Source organism: Salarias fasciatus, chromosome 22, assembly GCF_902148845.1.
Source record: "Salarias fasciatus chromosome 22, fSalaFa1.1, whole genome shotgun sequence".
In the NCBI taxonomy this organism is placed as follows: Eukaryota; Metazoa; Chordata; class Actinopteri; order Blenniiformes; family Blenniidae; genus Salarias; species Salarias fasciatus.
Window position 1 is genome coordinate 13760222 of NC_043765.1, and position 25814 is coordinate 13786035.

General features: G+C 42.5%; 1 protein-coding gene across 1 annotated transcript; it reads right to left on the reverse strand.

Moving 5' to 3' along the window:
• Positions 1-3042: 3042 nt before the first annotated feature.
• Positions 3043-23934, reverse strand: ptp4a2b (protein tyrosine phosphatase 4A2b). Its single transcript, XM_030082355.1, has 7 exons — positions 23816-23934; positions 7988-8283; positions 7547-7655; positions 7367-7459; positions 7146-7276; positions 5202-5276; positions 3043-4443 (listed from the first exon to the last, which is right to left on the reverse strand). The coding sequence occupies exons 2-7, from the start codon at positions 7990-7992 to the stop codon at positions 4332-4334; spliced, it is 525 nt and encodes a 174-aa protein (XP_029938215.1). The 5' UTR covers positions 7993-8283; positions 23816-23934; the 3' UTR covers positions 3043-4331.
• Between the last annotated feature and the right edge of the window lie 1880 nt (positions 23935-25814).

The following is a 25814-nucleotide window of genomic DNA, read 5'->3' on the forward strand; positions in this document are numbered from 1 at the left end:
CCGGGTTGTGTCTCGGCTTTGCTTTTCTCGTTTCCTTGTCGGCTCGAAGAACTGGCTGCTGGAGTTCTGGTTGATTTCTTGCTGTAGTCCCGGTTTTGTTCAAAAGCTGTTTGATAATGAAGTTTACAGCAAGTTCATGATCAGAAAGGCCGGAAGAACCTGCACACGTGCAGACAATTAAGAAATTATACTTATGGTGCGTTCATGTAGTGGGAAATCTGAAAACTCTCATACAGCGTGTGCATATCAGCCAATTCATGGGCGGAATTGTGTTTGGATGGTTGATTTTTTTTCCCCCCATCATCATCATAACACTAATCATGTGAAGACACTGCAGTAACTCCTGGGACTTTTCAAAATAACCTACTTTAATAGCAGTCAGCTGCATTCTTCCCACTCTGGAGTAGAACTTTTCCGACCACCGTGCTGTGCATAAACACACCATCATAAATAATCTCAGTTACATTCATTTTAATTCTAATAACTTGTGATACATTCCAGTTATCTCAGGATTTCTAATTCTATTTCTATTCTGTCTATTATATTTGATGTACCATACATCGGGCTAGAAAAGGCAGCAGCCAGCTATTGAACTGTAATGCAATAAAGAGATTACGCGCTTTACAGAAGAGTGTCATTGTTTTCATTTTTTATTACATACAGCAATGTAGCATGTAAGTTATAGCTGGTGTCATTTGAGACAGCTGCTCAAGATTGAAATGCAACAAGTTGATATCCTCATTTGTTTCAGATGCTTTATATTATTTCAATCAGTGATTCTTACATTTTCTGATACTGGTTGTTACTGTGATTCTGACCCAAACATGTATATTGTAGAGTGCCAGAAGTGTTAAACCCTCTTGAGGAGGCACCAGAGATGTGCATTTTCAGAATAAATGCCCTCAGTTGAATGTCCCTGCTTTTTCATGCCAGTGAAAGTGGATGTAACCATGTCTGTTTGGCTTCACTATAATGTCAAGAAATCTGCCGCCTTTGTTTCCAGGTAGAAAACAAAGGGAGTGATTGGTAAAGAGTCAACATAACGTCAACAGTAGTTTCTCTTAACAAGTTGACACAGGTTGTACTAAAAGTGACTTTAAGTTGTCTTCAGTGTCACGAAGCAGGGAATGAATCTTCCTAATAGCACTGTGTGATCATTAAAGTGAAGTCGTAGACCTGTTTACATGGTAAACAACCCACTGTGTCACAGATTATAGCCAGTTCTGAGACGTGTCTCCGTTCCCTTTCATCAGCCACTTACCCGAGGAAATGTTTCATTCAGACAAACACATGTCTCTAAAATAACTCAACCAGCAGTGTAATTTCTTCCCTGTGTAACCCAATAGATGGTAATTATACAAAGTGAAAGTAGAGGGAAATTACAGCTTCCATGAGGTTGACTGAGGTGAAACAATCCGCTCCATGCAGGCTTGTAAAACACTTTGTTCTGAAACGTGATCTGTGACTCATCGACTGTTCTGCACAAGTTCCCACCTGACACTGAATAATAAGTTCAATTAGATTAGATAAATCTTTATTAATCCCACAAATGAGCACAGTGGAGAGGCACACAGTTATTTAAAAACTAAGCAAATGGAACAGGTCACACGCACAAAAAAAAAACACTGAGCAGTACATACAGTGCAGAGCTTTAATGAAATTTACTCAGTTTCACTTAGGTTGTAAAAAGTTGGACGTAAATCAGAGGTTTCAGGGCCGTCAGAGATTTAAAGTGAGTGACATCCCTATTTTTCAAAGCAGGAAGCAGTGAACTGGCAACATGAGCTAATTTGTTTGTGGTTGTGTTGCTTTGTTGCTTTGACGGCCTCCGTCACTCCGTGTTTATCCTGTCAGAGAAAGCGGCATCTCTTTGTCACACCGGGTTGATCAGATTTCTGCTCAAATTAAATTGTGTTTTCCTTTGATGCAACGGCTTTACAGTCAGGCTTGGACTTTGGACTCAATAAAGCAAACACTTCCTCATGTTTCCGGCTGTCTTTGCATCGATCGCACAGCAGAGGGCGCCCTTTCAATGGGCGAAAGGCATTGGCAGGAGTCGTGATCACCAGTTGAAAGCTGTGACTCATTTCTCAGTAGCATGGTGTCCTGTGCCTTCCACGTGTTGCTGAGTCACTCTCGACCGGGGAGAGAGGACATGCAGTGCAGCCCGTGACTGACATGTCTCACAAACACATGCTGTCCAGGAACCACTGAGCACGACGATCACCCGCAGCAAGGTGGCACCACTGAAGGTCACTGAAAATGACATTTGAAGGATGTTCAACAGCAAAAAAAAAGAGGAAGGAGAAGAATTTCAGCAGTCGGCTTCATTCACGTACAGGAGTCTCTCATCCTGTCCTTTCATTTGTGGGAAAATGAATGAAGAGCGAGATGGGTTTAAAGGAGAGATTCAGAGTTGAGCTGCTGCTCGTCCACGATGAGAGGAGCCGGTCGAGGTGTCCGGATGCCTGGTCAGGCACGTCCGACAGGCGGGAGAGGAATCTCTGGAGAGACTACAGCTCTCGGCTGGTCTGGGAACAGTTTGAAGGATGCTGTGGGGTACAGGGATTTCTCACCTTTTATGTTTTTAAGTTCCATAGGTATTTATTGGGTTTAGTTACAGAAAAAATAGGAAAACTAATTTACTCGTAAAAAGCGTGCTGTGTTGTTTGTTTACTAGACTTTGAGCTAAAACGACAAAGGAATAAAATTTGTGATTTAAATCTATGGAAGTTCTATTACAGGAGAAATACTTTCCCCCCATGTTAGGGGGGGAATTCATTATGAAAAGGAAGAAGTGGAGTAAATACTTAATCCTGCTGAACCTCCTTATTACTCAACTTATTGTGTGTGAAGGAAGATAGTTGGAAGATAAGATGAAATTTTCTGCTGAACCACAGAAACCAGTTGTAGGCTATGTAAACAAAGAGAAAAATATTTAAAATTAACATCTTGTTAACATTGAGGGAGTTATGTTGCCTATGGATCACAAAAGAAAAGAAGACAAAAGACACAGAAATGCTTTTTATTTCCATTTATTTATCTTTAAAGAACCAATACGAATTGGGGATTTTTTTTTTTTTTTTTTTCAAAATGGGTACAATGATAAAAAACTGACCATTTTCATTCTTCTCCACATTGTCTTTCAGGTTGGATCGCAGGCTCGGTGTACGAGTTTAAGGTAACGGGAGGTCCGACTGCTGTGTCCCCGTTACCGAGTGAATGAAAGCAGGAGAAGTACCTGTTGTAGCAGTTTTTTTTTCCTTTATCCTGTATGACTGTTGGTGGTGGGTATGTGTGTGTTTGTGTGTGTGTGCGTGTACACGTGTATGTATGTATGTGTGAGTGTGTGTGTGTGTGTGTGTGTGTGTGTGTGTGTGTGTACACGTGTATGTATGTGTGAGTGTGTGTGTGTGTGTGTGTGTGTGTTGCTCTGCAGGATTTGGTGGGCTTAACTGAGGTGGACTGATTATTGCACTCCAACAAGATAAAGAGACAAAAAAAAAAAGAGAGACAGAGAAGAAGAAGAAGACATGGCTCTCAAAAGAATATTGACGAAATATTGGAAAACAAAGTGTCCTTGCCCCTGCAAAACTCTGCCACACATATCTTGTGAATAAATATTGCAGACATACTCCAAGTCAGTGAACCCCTAAAATTGAAAGTGACTCTAAGCAAGTGAAGGGTAAAAATGAAAAGAAAAAAAAGAATTACTGCATTTTCAGGTGAACCTTTGAGTTTTGTGCAAAAAAAAAAAAAAAAAAAAAAGAGTCACAACGTGTGTTCAAAGTTTAAAAATGTTGGGGTTTCTTTTCTTTAAAAAGGTACATTATCTTGGCCTAATCATAATTTCAATAATGAGAGGAAATTAAAAAAAAAAACGAAATAGTACAATTCATCTTACGTTTGTGTAAAAAAAAAAAAAAAAAAAAAAAAAAAAGAGAACATTGTTATCCCATGATTACAACTGAGGAAATAAAAAAAAAAAAAAAAAAAAAAAAGAAAAAAGAAAGAACGAAAGAAAAACAAACAGGATGGACTCAAGTTGCTAAATTGTGGCCCGTGGTTGAACAGTGTAACCGGGAGGCGGGCCTTTCTGTGTGCTTTAGACTTCCATTCATTGGTTCGGCTGGTGGATCCCCACATCTGGATTCATTCGTTTGATCACTCGCTTGCTCTCCGATCAATTAACCATGACTCAGTGTTAACAAATCACCACAATAATTACTTATAGCACTCTTCATTTTTTTGTTTTTTGTTTTCCAAACGTCTCCCCATACCGGGAGACTCCCCGCTAAGATGCGCACGAGAACGATGCAGTGGCGAGCGGCCTACTGCACGCAGCAGTTGTGGCCGTTGGTATCCTTGAACCGCAGACGCATTTTGGGTCTGTATTTCTCGAGGTAAAGTAGCTGTTTGGAGTTGAAGGCTCCACGTCTATTCCTGGGAGGCAGAAAGGAGGAAAGAAAGAAAAAAAAAAAAAAAAAGGAAAGAAAGTTAAAAAGATGCTGGAGACTAGAGAGCAAAGATGACACTTAAGGTGTTTTACATGATCACAGTTTTCATCCTGTCATCAAACCGATGGGTTTATGTACACCAAAAATATCTACTTCAGTGTTTAGGAGCAGCGTCAGGGTGAATTTTCATCTTGTGACCAGACATAATGGACATTTGTGACTGTGGAAAGCAATCTGAGGGTTCGTTTTCATGGAGTTTGATCACAAGGTGAAGAACAAAGTGACTCTGGCTCGTCCATAATTCAATCAGACAGCGCTAAACTCATCACAAGTGTTTACACGACTTCATTTGTTTTGGAATCGTTGACCGTTTGATATTTGCAGCAGAAACACTGCAAATCACTCTTTCAGTGGTAAATGGGCATATTAAAAACTGAATGGAAACATGAAATTGCATTTTCTAACCTGTACAAGGAATGTTGAAATTAGTTAGATTGCAAGTTTCCAAGTTGACTTTTTTTTTTTTTTCAATTAGAAGGTGGAATGTTTATTTCAGTTGCTCCAATTCTTCACAGCCTTCACTTTGCATCAAAGCTCCAGAATTCCCACTAACATTTTGGAGTGTTTGAACAGCTTTGAAACACTTTTAACAGGAATGAACCTCATGAGCGCAGTCCGTGGTAACGACCTGTTTACGACAAAATCATAAATTCCAGCTATAAATAAATATAGAGAAGTACTTACTGCCTTATGAACTGCACAGCATCCTCATACTTCATCCCACACTCAATGAGGGCTAAGGCCACCAAGACCGGAGCTCTGCGAGGCGGCGGAGAAATCCAGCGGGCCGGGAGAGGCGTTGGAGGAGAGAAGGAGGACAGAAAATTAAATGCCAAGCTTCACATGGCTCCATAGTAATATGGTGGGGAGGGAGGGGGGGAGGAGGGGTGTTTCAGCCTTGGAAACGGAGCCTGGGAAATCGACGGGGGGAGGCACAAGTTCAGCGTTGCCCTGCTGGGGCACAGCGCTCGCACCATGAGCCTTCGCACATAAAAACACACACGACTGCGATAAGTTACGGTAAGGCAGCCTTCTCTTTTCTCAGCGGAGGAGATAGGGTGAGAAAAGATAAACACCAAAACTTGGGGGGGTGGGGGGGATCACTCGGCAGGACAGGTCTCAGCGCTGACGGAGCACTTCCTGCTGCTGCTGCGTGTCTCTCTTGCGCAGAAATAACAGGACGGAAAGAAACAAGTGTAAAGAGATTACTATTAACGAAAGGACAAGCAACAAAAGCAAGGCGCGCTGAGGGCCTGTGCGTGTGTGTGTCTGCCTGCCAGGAGGAGATGGGACTGCGAGGCTACGGAAACCCCAGAAGATTACAGTGAGCGCAGTACGGGTGGAGGGGAGGGGGGCGGATTCAGCAAATGCCAGTCTAACCAATACTGGGGGAATTATACAACCTCTGGAATGCCACAGCAATGCGAAATGCTCCGAGCCATTGAGAAGCGATTGGCTAACTGTGCTCTTGCGGTCAGGAAAGACATTTTCACACTCTTCTGCCCACGTCATGTGCTTCTGCCTTCCTTTGTTTTATTTTTTTGGTTTATTTTTTTATTTTCGCACTTGCTATTCAGCGCAACTTTCTGACTGCGCACATATTCAAATCACATTTAACCTCATGACCAGTGGAACAAACGCCACAGCTCCGCTCCCCTCCTAGCTCTCCCCAGCCAGTGACTTTTGTAATGAGTGATAGCTTATTCAACCAGCTGATTGTCTATTTACAGAGCTTGAAACGGAGGCTGGGAGAGAGGGGGGGGGTAATCATTCAGGTTACTGAATGAGTCACTCGTGTGTGCTGAAGATGAAAGGCAGAGAGCTGCGGGATCAATCAAGCACTGCTGGGGTGACGTACTACTGTTGACCAACTTGTTTGCGTCGCTCTTGTTCCCTCAATAAAAAAAGCTGACAGGATTTTTCCGTGTGGAGAGGCCGGGGCAGAAAACAGGATTATAGACAGTCATTTAAAATCAACTCTACCAACCATTCAATCTGATTTTGTGGAGGTACTCTTTCAGAGTATTCCCTCTATATTAATATGACTGAGTAATCAATGACTCAAATCTATAAGGTGAAAGGTTTTTATTGTCATAGTTTGTATAAACATGGCTAAGCTGTGACGCTTCACTAGTTTGGGTTTGGCGTGATTCCATGACACTCAAGTGAAACATAAAACCCGAGGCGCAACTGACTTCTGCAGAACTCCAAACTAGTCTAACAAGTAAACGACGGCAAGGTTAGGAGACAGAAACGCATCTGAACTCATATAGCCTGCAACTGATCAATGCTGATGTGCGGCCTGTGCATCGGCCGTCCCAGACAGCTCCTGTCTGGACTCACCGCCGTTGGAGGGGAGATCAAATGAACCCTGATCTGAGCAACAAAACATCACCACTCTAACCAGATAATGCTGACAGGAAGGGGAAACAGGAAGAGGGACCTGATCAAATGGGCTGCGGTGCACACGGGAGAAGAGGCTGGACGGAAACAACAATGAACAACGTGTGAATGAAAGCATGTCGATACACTGTCTGATTATGTTTAGCTATCAGAAGCATACATGAAACACACAGATACATTGAAAATAGAGTTTCAGATCAAAACAGGTCCAAGAGTCTTGCATACCTGCCCAGTCCTGCCACGCAGTGCACGGCGATGCAGCAGCCGGGTTCCTCTCTGAACTTGTTATTGACCAACTTGAGCCAGTTATCCACGATCTGGGTGGGAGGGGGGGCTCCGTCATCGAAGGGCCAGTCCTTCAGCAGAGAAGGTCAGGGTTAGAACGTCAACAGCAAAACTCAACGAGCACACACTTTCAATTTGTGAACGTTGGTGTCTATTCTCACCAGGACTTGTATCCCCTCTTTTTCTACCGGAGCCTTGTCGTAGGTGGCATCGCACACTCTCACCAGAGTGTTCACCTTGAACTTCTTCAGCTCCTGGAAGACATGGCAGGGAGAGGAGTTTAGGATTCTGGAGCGACTGTTGCATTATTATAAAGAGCTGATGTACAGATGAGAGCGTACCTCGGTGAACTTGTTTAGCGTGGCATTGGTGGGGTTGTGGGTGATGAGGAACCTCATGCACTCGTAGGTGATCTCGACTGCAGCGGGGCGGTTCATGTTGGCGAGACGGCTTAAAAAACAATTACAATAAAAAGACTCTTACAAAACGAAAGGCGACTTTTGGCTCAGAAGTCAGCAAAGACTGCGAGGAGACTATTCGGGTGGGGGGGAGAATAAATAAGTGACTACATGTGAAGACGGATGGGTCAGGATGACAACAGACGGTCACTGTGGGATGATTTACACAGACGGGGAACAAAAAAGGATCGACTAGTCTTCCAGGATGTAAAAAATAAAAATATCAATGAATACAAAAAAAAAAAAAAAAAAACTAAGGAATTCAAAAAAAAAAAAGAAAAGAAAAAAAAAGGAGACTATCCAGGAGTCATCCAATCAGTTTACCCCATTCAGGAGAGCTGTTTGTGATTGGCTGCTTGAGGAGAAAGTGGAAAGTGAAGGTTATTCGTATTGGTCGGGACGGGGCGGGGCGGTCGGGCCGAGGACTACGCAATATCCCAGCAGGCCTTTGGAAAAGTCAGCAGTTCCTTAAAGTGTGCCGGCTGTCAGGGGGGCTTCTGGGCAGCGTAGTCCCTCAGGGGGCGGCCGATTCACTTCTCCACCGAGGTGAGGTGCTGTGCCTGGCAGAACTCTCCGCTCACACACGCCATATAGGTACGGCTCAAGTCAACACGGAAACCCTGCAGAGATGGGAAAGAAAGAAAGGAAAGAAAAAAAAAAAAACACGGTTAGCGTCCATCCATCGACTAACCACTTTACCCCAAGATGGGGTTCACATGATGCAACAGTGAGACAAACCAAAACACACACACATTTACGCCAGACATTTTTTATTATTGTAGTAAAATTAAAGTACGAAAGGGCACGTATCTAAATAAATAAAGACACTTCTTGCATATTTTACCAGCCCCCGTTGATCACACTTGCCATCAATTACCCTGTAAATGTCCAAACGCTTCCCCTTGATAGCCACGTTTTATTTGTTTACTACTAGTCATGACGTAAACGAGATGTTGATTTGTATGATTTGCTTCCTGGATGGACGTAAATCAACACAGAAGATATTCGGAAAAGCTGTAAGTATGCAGTTTATATGTGTGGCTATAACAATTTAACACAGGTATCGCTTTGCTGTGAAGCAGACTGCAGAAATCAATGTTGACCGATAAAACAACATGAAAGATTTTTATCCCCATTCAGTCAAAGAGGTCAATATCGATTGTTTCCACATTTCCAGGTTTGTATTACATCACGGTCAATTGGCCACCTGTCACCACGGTGGAAAATAACACACACGCTTCCTAAGAGTGTCTCCCAGAACAGGTAATGTCTGGTTTGCAACTGGCCAGGGAGCAGCCTGTCCGAACTGTGCCAAGTCCTTGACAGTCTAAACCCAGCCGCCACAAACTGGCTGGAGCCGTCTCAGAGCAACAGCACGGGGGGGGAGGGGGGAGGATGAAGCGAGCTGGCTATCACTACGCCGACTACGCACACAACCTGGTGGGCGGAGGGAAAAACGCCCGGACTTCAGCACCGTGTCACAAGGTGAGGATTACAGGGTGGGCAAGGCTTCAAACAGTTCCAGCATTTTAGTCCCACGCTCCCTCTTTTCACCTACTTGAGAATGACACAAGGCTCTCTGTACTTCCCTTGTTTCCCTCCAGGTTATTCAACTTTAATTTATGGGCCCTCCTCAATTTGTCTCAACAAACTCTGCAACATTTAATGTCAGAAACCCAAAGCCATATTGTTTTTTTCCTTTTTCTTGCCCCCTCACCCTCTACCTGCAACTTCAAACCATTATACATCGTGAATTTTATTGTTTTGTTATTATTTATTTATTTATTTATTTATATAGCTGGCAACAGTTACAAGGGCACTCAAAACTGTGTTAATTCTTTTCTCTTTTCCTCATGTGAAAGTTGAAATTTTCTGTAATGCCTTTAACTACCACTCCCAAGGAGCACCGAACAGAGCGCGGCATCGCTTCATATCGTCAACTGAAGCCCGACAAAGACCCGACACGTTTATTCAATTTGTCGTCATCAGCTTTTAACCCTCCAGGAATGAAAAAAGGATAGATGAGTTACAAGGGGTGTAAATACTCATAAAAGGAGCTGAAACAAGAAAAAATGCCGCAAGAACAAACAGAGTGACACACACACACCGGGGACACCGCAATGACAGTTTTGTAAAAAAGATAAAAAGCAACAGGATTGTGGATGGCTGCCCAGGCGCACAAAGTGACTTCATAAAGTGTGTGTTTTATGTGCAGCCAATGAAAGGGTGACAGCAAGGCAACAAAAGGCAGACTTCAGAGTTCACAGAATATTCAGAAAGTGAACATCTCAGCAAGGTGGGGGATCATGAGCAGAAAGTCTGAGACATCTGCGTTAAGTTCAGTGAAATTGGAATTCGACCACAGGTCTTCATTGTGTGACACTCTGTCAGATAACAAACCAAAACTGTTATTTGACAGAAGAGCACAAAGAAAGAATGAAGTCAAGCCCCTTCGGTCACATGATGGTAAACCGAGCATTTTGTGATTCCCACAGGTTGAGAGTTAAATTGTGGTTCAGCATGTGACTGGTGTACAAAAAGAGACAGAAGCAGTTCACAAAAGAACTATCTGACTCTCTCTCTCTCTCTTTTTTTTTTTTTTAACATATTCCCTTCAATGCAAACTCTTAGTGGACGCAATAATCTGCAAGTTCAAAAGATCACAGTTGGACAGCCCTTGAAGTACTCAAACTATCCCCAAAAGCTATTCTGATCCATCTGAAGACTAATCACAATATTCAAAATATATTGGATTTTAAAATGCTTGAGTAAGAGGCTCTGTGCACCACACACAGTGCTCTGGAGGTTTGGCGTCTTGGCTAATTGTTTTCCAGATGAACTTCCTGGAGCTTTTACCTTCAACAAAATTAAGTAGAAGCATGTTTGTGGGTTTATTGTCACGATTAGCCTCTTATCCTCCCCGGTCTGAAAAGATAACACAGCTCAACGACACCAAACAAGCCTGAGCATGGTGAGCCAGCACTACGTACTAACAGCTGTCGTTCAGTGAGGGTTAATGTATAAATGCTTGGGTTGAATGTGATGGTGTAAAATATTGATCTACCTCATTCCAGCCATTCACAGTGTATTATAATGCTTGCTATCATTGCTCCTGCTGAGCTCTGGTGAGGGGATTTTTTTGGTGTTTTTGCTATTCAAAGAGAAATGAAAAGAAAACATTAACTATTAGTAGATGTTCTGCCCAACACCACCGCTTGCTTACATACGTGCCAATAAATGAGAGTATAAATCTGTAGACTGAAATGTTGGCCCCCTGTCCCGAGTGTGCTTCACAAAGAAGGAAGCAAGCTAGACGTGGTGACATCGGGCCAGCGCGGCTTTCTCACAACACTGTTGGGAATGCATGCAAATCTCTCTTGAAATTTGCAAACTAGCTCTGCAGTTACACACAGCACAGATGCAGGAAGAAGAGCACAAACACACACGGAGACACAAACCAAATTTGTTTGCAGAAGCAAAGATATGTTTAACCACACAGGAAACCAGTAGAAGTGTCTTAAAAAGCTTTGACACCCCGTGGAGGAGAAAGCAACCTCCAACCGACTCGAACATAATACTTCACACCATCCTTACTGCACAGAGGCCAAACCAAACATGCATCACAGCTACAACTAACTACTCACTTCAACGTAAACAAAGCTGCTGATTAATCACTTCAGTGGCATTTTGAAAGAACTTCAATCATAACTTCAAATTCACTTCAAAATAAGCTTTTGACTCAACATTTAAAGAGCCTGTTACAAACATCTGGTATGTTTTTTTTCTTTCCAAAACTGACTGTCAAAACTGTTTTCATGCTAATTCTTTCCACCACGCAGTCATCATACTTCATCTATTTGACTCTGGAATGCAACATCATCCTCGCTTTGTTTACAAAGTTTCATTTAAAAGTTATTTATACATATTTACATCACCAAATTAAGGTTCTTTTCACCTTCATTTTACCAGGGCCAAACCGAGAACAATGAGATGAAAATTCAATGAAAAACATATCTAAGCATAAGCATCTTCTTGAATTTAGTGCAAGCAATGATACAACTTAAGTGTCTAAGCTGTGGCGCATGATCTCTGCACAAAATGACAAAAAAAGACTTGTGAAGAAAATCCGGGTGGCAGTCAGCATTTAGTTCATGCATGTCTATGTACAAACATATATTCTAAATTGGGAGAAAGGTCACCAAGTAAAGGCAGAGGCCCACTCAGTGGCCCAGAGAAAACTCCCTTGGTGCTCTGCTCTACATCACGTGTTGTGCTGCTGGAGTGGAGCTGCAACAGGATAAAGAGAAGCACGGAGAGAGAGTGATAGGGCCAGAAAGGGACCGACTGAGCTGATATGAAGCCCGTCCCAAATCAGCTGACCCCTCCTTGAAAGCTCTCACCATGAGCAAGAAGAAAGATGTGGCGTGGAGGAGCTGGGAGTAGCGCCTTGGGCTGATAAGAGTCACAGTATCAGAACAGAAAAGGACATACAGACCTTAAACAGGTGGCAAAAAGGAATGGGAACTAGAGCATGGGTGTCAGGAAAGTGCCAACGCATCATTTTAGGATGAACTGTGTGACCCACAAAGTATAGAGTCTAGTCTAATAGACTGAATGAAAAGAGATTTAAAGGAAGAGATGAGCTTTAACAAAGCTCAACGCATCCACAAAAGACAGAACACTGTGGGTGGAAGTTGTAAAGTCATCACAGTGTAAGTGCATGAAGGGAGAGTAAACCGCTACAGTGAGGCAGCTAATTGAAAGCCTTTTATTGTGTTAAGGCTTTTTTTACTGCTGTGGGACTACAGAAGCTGGAAGCTGAAGCAGTGGGCCGCTCCAGTTGACACCTGATAGCAGTCAGGTGGGCCATCTGCATGACTCTCACACCACTACTACTATATACAGTATACGCACTATGTACATCATGTACATAGCGTACATAGCCACAGGCTGACCGGCGAAACATTTGCCACAAGAGCGAGGAGGGAGGTGTTCTAAAATTAGAAATTTAAAAAAAAAAAAAAAAAAAAACACACACACACACATACACAACACTGAGCTGAAGTGTGCAGACATGAAATACATCAGACTTTCACACAAAATGTGGAATGTCTGAGTGCGACGTCTTCTCCGCTTGCGAAAGATGTTAGTGTTGCATGCATCCCCGTCTGGTGGTTTGAGGTTGTGTGTCCCTCGATGTTTTGTCTGGAGTCAGACTGGGCATGACCAGACTGTACTGCCTTGAAGCAGCTGGAGTGCTAATTCACTGTGTGGCTTCCAAGTGGAGTGGCGGGGGGGCGCCTGCCATCCATGGTAACACAGACACCAGGCAGAGGAAGAAAGGAGGGCAGACCAGAGGAGAGCCCTGTTCTGTTTGAAAGGGCAGACGCAACGGCGGCTCGAGAAAGACGACGCTGTGGCGCTCTCTCACACCATTTACTCAGGGCATGAGTTTTAATAAACATAAACATACAAGGTGACAGCAAAGTACTGCAGTCTCCTTAGATAAGTCTGATGCGAATCTCATTGATGACAATCCACGGGAAAGTAATGAGAGCTGCGAATAAACCTACGGAAGCGGTGAATCATTGGGAAAAGCACCAGAGCCAAGTGTCGCAGAGGCGTGTCTTCATTCCCGTGGCCTCTGTGGGTGCCAAATAAAAGATAACTGACAAAATGTCAAGGAGGATAGGGACAAGAGAATAGTTTAGAAAAAAAGAAAAACTGGTCAGATGTCATGAGGATCAGAAATGCCAAGGAGGACGAAACAATGGGCTTAGTTCAAATAAACAAGGGACAACAAGAGGGAAAACGGGGAAAAAGTCGAGAAGTCAAACCAATGGAGAAAAAAAAAAAAAAAACAGGATCACACCTGCCCAATGGACCAGCTGGTTGCTCTGAGTGACGTCAAACAGACGTCCGATAAGCTCAGTGGGTGGATCTCACCTCGGGTTGGGACTGCCCGCAACCGAACTGCACTCACAGCAACACCAGGAACAAGGGCAGTAACCACTAATAATAACTATTCAAATGTTAACGTGACGCTGTGAAAAGAAAAAGCAGTTGGCAGGGAGCCTTGGTGACAGCCTTACAGTCACATACATGCCTTCTCACAGGGTGTTCTCACACTTCAACGGACATTCAGATCGAGTCAGAGTGAATGTATGTGCACATTTGTGTAAGTGTGAAAACCGATGTCAAACTGGGCTATGGGAGGGAGCCATGTTTTGTGGTTTCTATCAGTGTGTTGCAAGTCTGAGTATCGTTCCGATACCCCACTAGGTTACCCTTCACCACCACCAAGAAAAAAAAAAAAACTCCCTCATGGCAACACTACTGCAGTGGTATCAACAGTCTTCCACCTCTGGCCTCACCACCTTGGGAACTACAAGTGCCCAAAACAAGAACAACTGATTGCAACATCAACATCTGCAGAGCACCAAACAGTTGTCACACTTGTTATAAACAAAAGAAGGGTCCTCTAATCAGAATGTATAAAGATGGCATCACTCAGATCAAGTTCACAACAATAATCACATGAAGTGAGAACTAAATGAGTTGGCGGCCATTGCAATAGTGACATCTGACACAGAGGCAGGGTGAGATGAAAATATACACGAATATACTTCAGTTGATGGGTCTAAAAACCACTAGTATATCAATGTTTTATGGGCGACACATTCAGGAATATTTGTTGAACCAGTAATGCACAAGTCAGATCACATGCATTTGTTACAACTACTGGTTTTCCTGGCAGCTTAACGAAAAATTTTAAGATGAGTGGACGAGTCTAAACAAAAAAGAGAAATGCTCAGAAAACTGTCCAAATTTAACACCATGCATTCATGCTTAAAATACTCCAACTTACTGGAAACTTTGCGGCCTGACGAGTGGTGATCTCCATAAGTGTTAAATTGCTTTGTACAGAATTAAAGAATTGGTTTAGTCGACTAATATTGGTGATGTTTAAAAAAAGGGGTGTATACTTAATTATTCAGCTGATACTGAGTACCTGAAGTCAAAACGACCCCAAAACAATGTATCACTGTTTAAGTGAGAGCCCTCGGAAAGGAGAGGTCACTTTACACTGAATAAAAGGCGCCCTGCACTCTGAGGACACAGTCCAACACTGAAGGGACCTGTCAAAGAGGGAGGGGGTGTCATGACAGGTCACCGCACCATTCAGCAAACAGGGCACACATAAAAGGAAGGTGTATGACTCTTTCCATCGATCATACTTAAAGGGGCAAGCATGCGCACACACACCCCCCTACAACAAACCACTTTAGTTCAGCTCCCTTTTTCTGAGCCTCACTAGTTGATCTAGTGTAACGAGCAAGACACAAATCCCCAGGCATGCCCAGACAAGACACCTTTGAGCGACTGAAGCTTGTATGCAAAACTTAACTCCAGCAGAGTTCCCTAACTTCTGTGGTGCCTCTCATGAGCTGCATACTCTTGGGAATTAGAAAGCAGGAGGCTCAGCTGAGTGACATTTCCAGTCAGCAAATCCTGCGTGGCTTCCATGTTTTGTTGATTCGATACTGTCAGCGTTCATGTGACTGGTTTTCCAAGAATCCAAGCGTTTCCAAGAACAGCATCTTCTCTTCACCTGCCATGTCTGTATGTGTGTGTAGGGACTGAGGAGCAACACAGCTCCACTGTAGTAAGGCAGAGTGCATTACACCTGATAATCAACCATTGCAACTATCTCTAAACAGTCGCAATCATTTATTTCACTCATATCTACGATTTATTGCACTAAACCTCACCAAACAAGGAGAGCGCAGACATAAAAAGGCTGAGAGATTGGTCAACTCCATCTGTTGATTGTTTTTATGGGCAGGCGAATTTAATACATGTTTTGTATGTACAAAACAAGGACTGCCTGCACTTTGGACATCATCGAAGCCTTCTAATTGTGACATGAGTCAGAGCTGGTCATGTCTGGGTTTACCTGTGTCACTGTGAAACCATGCACAGACTGCCCGACTGACGGTTGTTTGAAACATAATGAACAGGGCTTTAGAGAAGGATTATATCCAGATCTATAGCCCCCGCCTCTTTAGGAAGCATCATTGTAAAAAAAATAACTACAAAGAAAACCATAGAGCAGATCATATCGTTCACTTCTGTTGAAAATGCAACAAATTGCAGAGTGAGAGTACAACAAACATGTGACACTATCTTAACGGAGATATCTTGCATTGTAAATGTTTAATGGCTTTGAAAAGCACATTCCTTTAAGACTTGCTACACATCTCTACTGTTCCAGGCTGTGTGTGGGTGGACAGTGTGCGATCAGGCCTAGAAATAGGTTGGGGGTAAAGTAACACGCCTCAACGAGAATAAAAAAATTAAAAAAAATCTACTGCACTGCCCACAACTTGGATTCCTCCACTCACACAACAGCTTAACTATGCTCACAATGATTAAGCCACTTCCAAGTATTCCAATTCTTAGGCTCTGTTTACACGACAACGAAAATTAGTGTAAATGCAAAACTTTCGTCACGTTTCGGGTGTCCCTTTACACAACAGTGCTCGGAGCCACCACACCCATGACTTTTTCAAATCGGCTCTCAAGCTGGAACTTGACTTTTATGTTTTTCTAAAAAGAACAAAGTGTTGTCACAACGTTGTCATGTAAACGGAGCCTTAACCAAAAAAAAATAAAAAAAAAAGAATAGGAAGGCCAATTTTAAAATAACCCCTAATCGCTTTGTTTATATCAATCAATTTCAATCAATTTATTTTTGTATAGCCCAGTATCACAACAACAGTTGCCTCAGAGGGCTTAAAGATGTTACATTGGTTGGTAAAAATAAAAACAGTGAATAAGCATAATGTTAATATGTCAAATTCACAGTAAAAATATATAAGGCCAGAGAAACGGACATCAATAAAAAGACATGATATATCGTAAGGTTAAGACAAGAATAACTTGACTTTCTTGCACCGTTTGAGTTTTCAGGCCGACAAGCTTAAAATATTAATAAGCTTTGAAGTTTAGTGGCGGTTTAACTGGCAGACGTTTCCTCAAGAATGACTCATGCCTGTCGGGATGGTCTGAACCATAAAAAGGAACTTTCATTCAGACGTTCGGAACGGTAGACAGCAGTGTTTTCTTTAAAAACCATTTAGTTGAGCATAAATACACCAGTGCAGATGCTCCTGGGCTTTTTCCACATGAGCATTATAGCCACAGCACTTTTAACAGACACTACACACAATTTCTCCTAAACATTTTTTGTCACAGTTTCTATACTACAACAACTTATCTATAAAATATACAAACCATGACAGCAGACGCGTGTCTACCTGAAGGACATCTACAAACCAGTCAGAGTTCCACTTATGAGTACCTCTGAATGGGTGTAACTTTGAACAGGCCACATTATATTTGGTATGCATTTAGCTGCTAGTGGCTGTAAAGTTCTCCCAAATCATTATGAATTACTGGTTGAAGCCTGAAAAAAAAAAAAAAAACTCGCAATATGTCACAGGAAAAAAGCCCAGGTGTTCGAGACAAACTGAAAAAACAAAAAATACCCATTTGTTTTTGACGGCCCAGCTGGATGTTGTTGACATTATGATAAACGGACATCCTCTTTCTATCTCCTGTTGAGCGCGACAGGTTCCATCTTTCTCGGCTCCCTCAGGACAGCGGTTGATCTTTCTGTGGAGAACTTGTTGTTCTGGCTCTGTGTGTCAGTACAAACTGGGCAAGAGAACGGAGGCAAGAGAACATGTATCCCCCCCCCCGTTTTTCCACCAACAAGAAAAGCCCCCCCCCCCTTCCAGCATGCACACTCACACATGGTGAAGCCCACTTATCACACTGCTTTGCAGCCTCTGAGTGAGCACAGATAAACAGTGTGACGATCAAAGGCCTCCGATAGCGCTTAGGGGGGGAGGGTGAGTTCACGAGGGGTGAGGGGGAAAGAACTGAAGAGACCACTACCTTAGAAACAGAAGTGAACAGGGGAAAACACAAAGGCATTTTCTGTCTTTAGTGTAGCTGCCATAGCTGCATGCTCAATCACACGCTCGCAAAATTAAACACGAGCACATGAATGCCAAAAACTGGGAAAGTCTTATTTCGAGTTCAAATGATGTCAAGAAATACAAACTCTTTGTTGACATTGGACCAACAGCAGGTATTTCAGCTAAAAGGTACTACAACAAAAGGTTTGGTGAAATATCAAACATGAAGAAGCATACTGCGAGCCCAGTAGTCTGCTGAGCCAAAGCTCAGGGGAATGTCCGAATGTTTAAAGACATTTCAATCATTTCGGTCAACCAGCTCAGCTAGACATAGATATCAGTGACATTTACAGCCAGCAAATTGTCTCATCGAGGTAAACCAGTATCTGATGGAAGCACAGAAACCACCTGAAGCAGAAGAAAACAAGAGTCACTGGAAGAGAAGGCGATCAACAGATTGCTTCATGGGAAGTTCAACCTGTGTATGAAAACTCATTAAAGGCCTGGAACGTCAGTCCGAACTGCTTTCGTGACGTGAACCTTTAGTAATTATAGATTTGGGTTTGTTTTGAACAGTGTACAAAACAGCCATGCTGCTTAGCAATCCATCTCTCTTTATCCAGGCGTGACTGGAGCCGGCTAATTGTGGCGACAGATGAAAAACTAGCAAAACAAGTTGGAGAAAAATGAAGCGAGCAAACATTTTGCCCTCAAATTTACACTGTTAGCTCCTACACATGAACAATTCGTCCCTTGTGAAGAGTGATGTTCCATGTGACTGAGATGCAGGACTGACTGCGGGACTGTTCAAGCTATAACCAGTAGATGTTCTCTAAACGGCTCATATGCTGGATATTAGTTGAGAATAAGTGCAGCTTGAAGTGTACTCCCATCAGATGCAGGCGTGACCCCCTCCCCCCAAAGGAAAAAAAAAATAAAATCAAAGAGTAAAATAAGGCATCATTGCCTAAGAAAAATGATTTAATCTCTGTGCAGTTCAGTCAAGCACAGCTCTTGTAAAGGAAACACTGCACCATTTTAATAATAACCTGCTGAGTCTAAAAATCTGAACAACATTCTAGAGGACAGCCTTTGTCTGTGCTTAAATAGCCAAAATGGGAACCAGTTCAAATTTTTCTTAATGTTTCAATGGTTCATGAAATGACTTTTGAAAGCTCATCCACTTAGAACAACTCAGTCTTAGATAAGACGCATGACGCACAAGTTTTGAAGGGGCCTTAGTTTACCTTTTTAATCAATAACCAGAGACTTCTTTGTGCACTGAGGATTCAAACAAAGCAGGAATTATACTTTAAAGAAGAAACTGTTTTGCACATGTTCCATGAGGGAATGCATTCATTGTATTTGATTCACATTGGCGATAAGCACAGGAACTAAACATTTGCTTGGTTTGAAGAAACATTGACATTCCACTTTCAATGCTTCTGATACATTTGTGTACTGCAAAGTGTCAGAAATACTCCCATTTTAGGCTCAAATACAGATACTTTTGTTAAAAGACATTGGTGAGATACTAATTCCACTTATGCAAAAGCACAAGTTATAGAAATCAGTAAATATTATTTTCTTAGAGGTGTAATAAGTAACGTTACGTCACATAACATATTTCTCCCCCTCCCCCTTGGAGAGAGCCGTGTAGGGTGCCATTTTGGGAGAGTTTAAGTAAGTTTACACAATGCAGGTGCATTGCAGAGTAGACGCGCACACGGCACATCCTGCATGGTCGGAGCCACATACGTACGGCACATTGAGCACGGCCGGTGGCACTCGGCATGCGGCCAATGGCACGGTCAGACAATACGGAATGCTGCGCTGCTTGCTTGGCAACCTGGGGACCTCACACATGATTGGCTCTGGAACCAGGAAGTGTGACGGTCTAGCCCTGACCGCCAAAGTTGTTCTGGCCGATACCTCTCATTTTGAAAGAAGAAAACCTGACAAAGACATTGTTGATGGAGACAGCATCTTGTTTAAAGGAAATTTGGGAATGATTTTAAATTTTATGGTAAATTTCTTAGTAAATGCACCTTTCATACTGGGTGGAACTGTTAACACATATATGAGTGTAAAGTACACAACTATTAGGACCTTCATTGATACACCTATTTAATCTTCAGCCTGCCGAGTTTTTCTATGAAATTTAAAGTTTTATATGAAGATAACAAAAAGTAAGCCTTGGCATTCAACCAATATTGATGTAACTTTATCGCTCTTGAATTTCTCAACTTTATGGGTGGATAACTTAAATCACCAGCAGCTTTGAAAGTTTTACTGACAGATACTGAAGTCACAAACTCTTTAAATGTTATTTAAGTACAGTGGCAGTATGAATGCTGGTGGATCCTATACACCAGTGCTGGTGTGCAGGATCTCCCCAGATGGGACAGTAACATTTCCAGTCCAGATGGAGAATATGGGTCACAGAACTATATCCAGCTATCTGAGCTCCTTTGATAAGTCATAATCGCATGTCACAATCCTAAATCGCCTCCAGGATCCCATCTCCCAGGGCACCCGAGAGGAGCCACACCTCCACAAAGTTAGCCAATACATCAGTTCCACATGAAGTGCACAACAAAAACAGCCAGAAAAATGAATCGCAAAGCAAAACACATTGAATTATAACGCTGAATGGATGAACCGGTACACAAGGTGTTCCTTCCACATTTGAGCTTATAATTTGCCTCCACTTTGGTAAATGACTGATGGCCACTGCATGCAAAACGTAACTAATTTACTGCTTAAAGGGACAGCGGGTTATTGTTTACAAGTGTGTACCATCCACCCTTATAGTTATGCTTGCTATGAGAATTCGGCATAAACTGAAACCAAGAGAAAACCTTGTGTAAAGTTCAGGAACTGTCTGAAATGAGACACGTTGCAGTTCAACAGGCCGAGGCTTGAGCCAGAGAAGAGCATTCAGGTCCACATTTTTGCTCCGAGGTGCAGGGTCCCACTGGAACATCAATTCTTCTGACATTTGAAAACCAACTTCTCCTTCTGACAGCGGCATCAGGGGATGCCTGTTGCTATACCAACGATTATCTCTGTGGTGGCAACAAGAGCTCCTGCAGGGAATACTGGTTGTCCCTTGTGAAGCGTTGAGAGAAGAGCAATTGTACATTTTTTTAAACATTCACAAAGCAAAACTGAAGAGGTACAACATTAAGTGGACAAAGGTCCAGTTTCGACGGTTTCACAAACACCTCGACTGAGAAATTTTAACTTCTGAACCAACTTCTTGGAGCACAAATCACATTCTCTGATCTTAGATTAGCTCCAGGTTGCAAATCCATCTTTTTAAGGATTATAACTACAATGAGTACATTAGTTAGAGGCCGGTGTTGTGAGTGGTAGTCACACTTTTCAAGCGCTCAATAAGCCCCTTAATGAAATGAAAGGGGGGAAAAAAATAATCAAACAAGCTCCCGGGCAAACAGCAGGAGCGTTTTCTGAGCAGTAACCCGGCTTTTCTGCACCACAACAGCTTCAAATCTTTCCTGAATCAGAAACGGTGAGCAGTCATAAACAACAAACAGTAGATTCAGTGATTCAGTGACGATAAAGAGTAGCTCCACTGTTTCTAAGCTGACTGTTGGCTCAAGCTGGAAGCATTAAATAAAAACACAAATGATAGAAGAAGATCCTAATCCTACCTGTTGCTATAGTTTCACTTGGCAGCCATGCAGCAGCATCAACAAGTGTCAATCTGTCAGACACTGCCAGCGCAACAGAGACCGTGTCGTTCCTTTATCCCAACACTGTGGCAACAACAGTAAACGAACACTCCGCCGAGCGGGGCATGATTCATTAACCAACACACTGCACAACAAACACACACACAAAAGGTGCCCATGGCTACTAGAGCAGAATCACATATGCATTTTCTTACTAAAATGGCTTCAAAAGTGCACACAAAAAAAAAAAAATTGTGACCATCTAATCCCAGTTTTCTACTTGGAACCGATTTCCACTCAGCACAACTTCTAAAGATATAAAAAGAAAAAGAAAACAAAGCTTGTGATCCATTCTCACCACCACCAGACTACCCAGAGGGAAGAAGCAGATTTTAAATTGACCAAATCTGTTAAGCCAGTCAGTGTGGAATGGGCCTCTTCCACCCAACTTTTCAACACTCTCAGTCACCCCGTGGCTAGATGGGCTGGATGCCAGCAGGCTACAACATAGGTGTTCTTCGCCCCCAGTAACCCTCCTCGGTAGGCTGGCGTCAGGTTACCGTACACTGGGTTCACCTTTCACAGTTACGGTAACCAAGGCTGAGAACTTCCCCGCTTGACAAGAAGCGTTTTTCAATGTGGGCAGTCCAGAGAGGAACTACTCAGTTCTTGGTATAAAATATAACGCAGTCACCAACATGGTGCGCTCGCAACATCAACCTACTTATTCAAGCACAACTCAGTATGTGTCTTTTGATTCAGGTCAGAGCAAAAAGGGCAACAATGCAAGCCATGCAGTTTACAAATAAACACTTTTTGCTGAGAGTGGAGCGACAGGTAGTTCTTGAACTGCATGTAACTGCAGGATGTGCTGTTCTGAGAGGAGAATACTATTCAGATATCAACCAGTGCATCATGTGCCCATTAAAAAAGCAGGTCAAGAGTGGGAGACGCCTACTTTCACCATACAATATGAACAGCTAATCAAGACTTACAGGATTAATGGGACACTCTTGTGTTATTTGTTCTTTAAGACTACAATTTCAACTCCGGATGGCCAAGCCTTAGGTGTAGTCTGATAACTACAATGGCAAACTCAACTTCCCTACACTCCTGAGGGAATTTAGGTCACCTTGCAAGTGACTCATGTGCAGGAATGTATAATTAGCTTACCTGTTACACCAGTTACTCATTGACTCATCCGTCCTGTGCTGATGAGTGTTTAAACCTGGTCGTTTGTGTAGCCGCCCAGTGAGAGGAGCGTGGAATCACTAGAAGGTCATAAATTGAAAACTGAGAGGCATGGGAATGAGCCGCGGCCTTTTAGTGTCACAGCTGCTCCAGTCAACTTCCTCCCCAACTGCATTTCCTCATTTCACTACAGCCCACATGGCTAAATGCTCGGGTGCTTTCCGTTTTAGGAAACCAGAGGAGGCTAAATTACAGAGCCGTCTAACCCCAGTGTTAGTTACATCTCAGCAAAGGAGATCTGAGGCAAGTCAACTCGTATATAGTTCACAGTTTCGACAGCAGATTGAGATTATTTAAACCTCCGTAGATAAAAACACCGATCACACAGGAAACACAACGCAAATCAAGTGTAAACGGGGCATATGGCTTCACAGAAACTGGTCAGCCATGCTATGGCTCAAGATTTCACCACAAAGGGCGGAAGAAGCTTTCGCTAGCAACCAGTTACCTCCAGCCAAGCTTTTCATAACTACTGACGTCTATCGAGACCACAAAGAAAAAAAAGAAAAGGAAAAAAAAAAAACACAATAACATGTTTAATTGCTCGGACATCCGAGGACGGGGTTAGTCTCGAACCAAACCGATCAACTGTTGATATGGAAAGCAAAACACTGATTATAGATAATAAGCCGAATGCTAACGCTACCTACACCGACACATCAGCCCATATTGTAGGTTTTCGGTATGATGCCAAGCTTGGGAGACAAACACCACAGTGATCAACACAAAGCGAAATCGATATATTCTAATAATAAAAAAAAGAATAAAATCGCTCCAGTTTTTTCGTCAGTCACTGATTTTTTTTTTCTTGTTGTTATGAAATAGTCATAGCCGCGATAGCTAGCTAAGCGCTACTACGTTCGCTAGCAGGCTAGCTTAGCTCCGCACTTTGCTTTCACCGGAGATACGTCAACACTCAACGAACTTCGAGGCGACTCGCTCCGACAGAAGAAAAACATTTTTTCTTAAAAAACGGACACCCATACATGTTTGTACAGTTTCCAGCTGTAGCGAAATCCTGTAGCCACCCAAGCTTTTGAAGCTAACGTTAACGTGGCTACACACTGGCTACGTCTACTCTTCGTGCAACTTCGGCTTCAGGTTGGTCTACTCCCAGCAAACAAGATCGAACCCAACTTTCAACAGGGCTCACCCACACCTGAGACGCGTTTTTAAAGCGTCTTCAGGAGCTCCGTTTCGGTGAAGTAAGTACTTACAAAGAGCAGGCTGAACATTGAAATCTCGTGACTGCGCCGGAGAAAGTGGAGGGAGAGCTGGAGCCGCTGTCAGGTCGCCTTTTTGTTCCTCTTCAATGTGGCAGCCTGGATTCTGGTCTGAGGCTGAGAACTGAGAGGGGAGGAGCCATGCATTCAAGGACCGTCGGAAATCAGGATGTCGAAATCGGTGCAGGACAACTTTTTGCAGTTTGTGTTTGTGATTTCATAATTTTAATAATTTCTAAATATTTAAACACTTTAAAATGTGCGAAACAAGACCGTTGTGGTGTTTCTATTTGATTTAAATGTGTTTAACTGACAGGAACCAATCGTAATGTCAAGTCAAGCTGTGCAGTTCGTTTCCCTTCGATTGTTATCGCTGATAGTTCAAACCTTTCATCGTGAATTTCTAAAATCTCCTCAATGAACCTCGAAAGCACACGTATGCACATCATGTGGTTAACCTCGGGATGAGATTTCCCGGGTGCCTGGAATGCAGCACGGAGTGTGTGGCGTCAGTAGGACGTAAGAAGAATCCGGGAGCACGAGGATCACGACGGCTGCTCGCCATCGTGACGTCAGTTCCAGAAAGTAATATTATTCTTGTGCTTAATATAAAATCTCATGTCAGATTATCAGTTCAGGAACCCCTCAAGACTCTATAAAACCCAACCCAGGCATATCTATATCCGCATGTCCACAGAGTAACACTAAAGGCCAATCTTTATGCTTGCTCACGTTTAGTTTCTTCCATTTCTCACTCCTTGCTGCAGTATTTGTTGTGATTTATCATATCCTTAAATGTGTTGTAGTATCACATCAGGATATGAATATAAATCTAGTTTAAAACCACTCTGGTGGAAGCAACAGCCTGTTTAAGCAGATCAGTCTTGCTTTAAATGTATATCCCCCCCTAGTGTTCAATTATTTTGCCTGCAACATACTTCTTTGTCGAGCTGAGGTTTGCATGAGTCTTCACACCAATTTAAAATGAAATGCATGTGAGAAAACCTACACGCGCGCACGCGCACACACACACACACACACACACACACACACACACACACACACACACACACACACACACACACACACACACACACACACACACACAGAACATGCAAACTCCACACAGAAAAGTCTACAATTGTGGATTTTGTTGCTACAATCACAACACTCAACATCAATAAAAACTCTTACTGGAGCTACTCAGGGTCTGGTCGGACAGACGCATGCATTCCTAATGAGGCAATATATTTAATATGTAGCACTGCAGCAGACAGGGAGCAAAAACCAGTCTGACGCCAACATACAAGAACATTTTTATTGATGTGGTATCAATACAATCAAGTACTGTAGATTTTGTATAAGCAGACAAACATTTTCAATCAAAAGGAGTGCATTTTATACCCACATTCTATTGCATAGAGTGCAGGAAATAGCCATTTATGACCAAAAAAAATCTATACGTTGATACATTGTACAATACACAAATACAAAATACAAGTCCACAAAAAAAAATCCTTCACAAACAACTCTAGAATGCTAACTACATGTTGTAAATGCTCTTAACTCATCAATGCTGTTAAATACAATCTATATGTTCTAGGCTTCGGTGGTCGGTTTTGGCATTCCTATTAAATTAGCATAAATGTATAAATACATCTTCATTAATTTCATGTGCAAATGGGAAAGGACGTTTGTATTTATTGAATCTAAAACAAACAAATATCCCTTAATGACCGAAGCAAGGATTTTGTAAATCTTTTTTCTTTTTTTCTTTTTTTTCCTTTTTTTCATGTTTATCTAGTTTTTAAAAAGAAAAGCAGAAAAAGTTTCATTTCAATTTGTGATCGAGGCGGTACATGGGTCTTACTGACACTTGATTCATGATTTGCACGCAGGGGCAAACTCAGCAAGCAAGTGACGTTGTCTAAGAAAACATAAGAGCGTAATAGGCTCGTGTAACTCTCATCACCATTTCATATGTCCAAAGAAT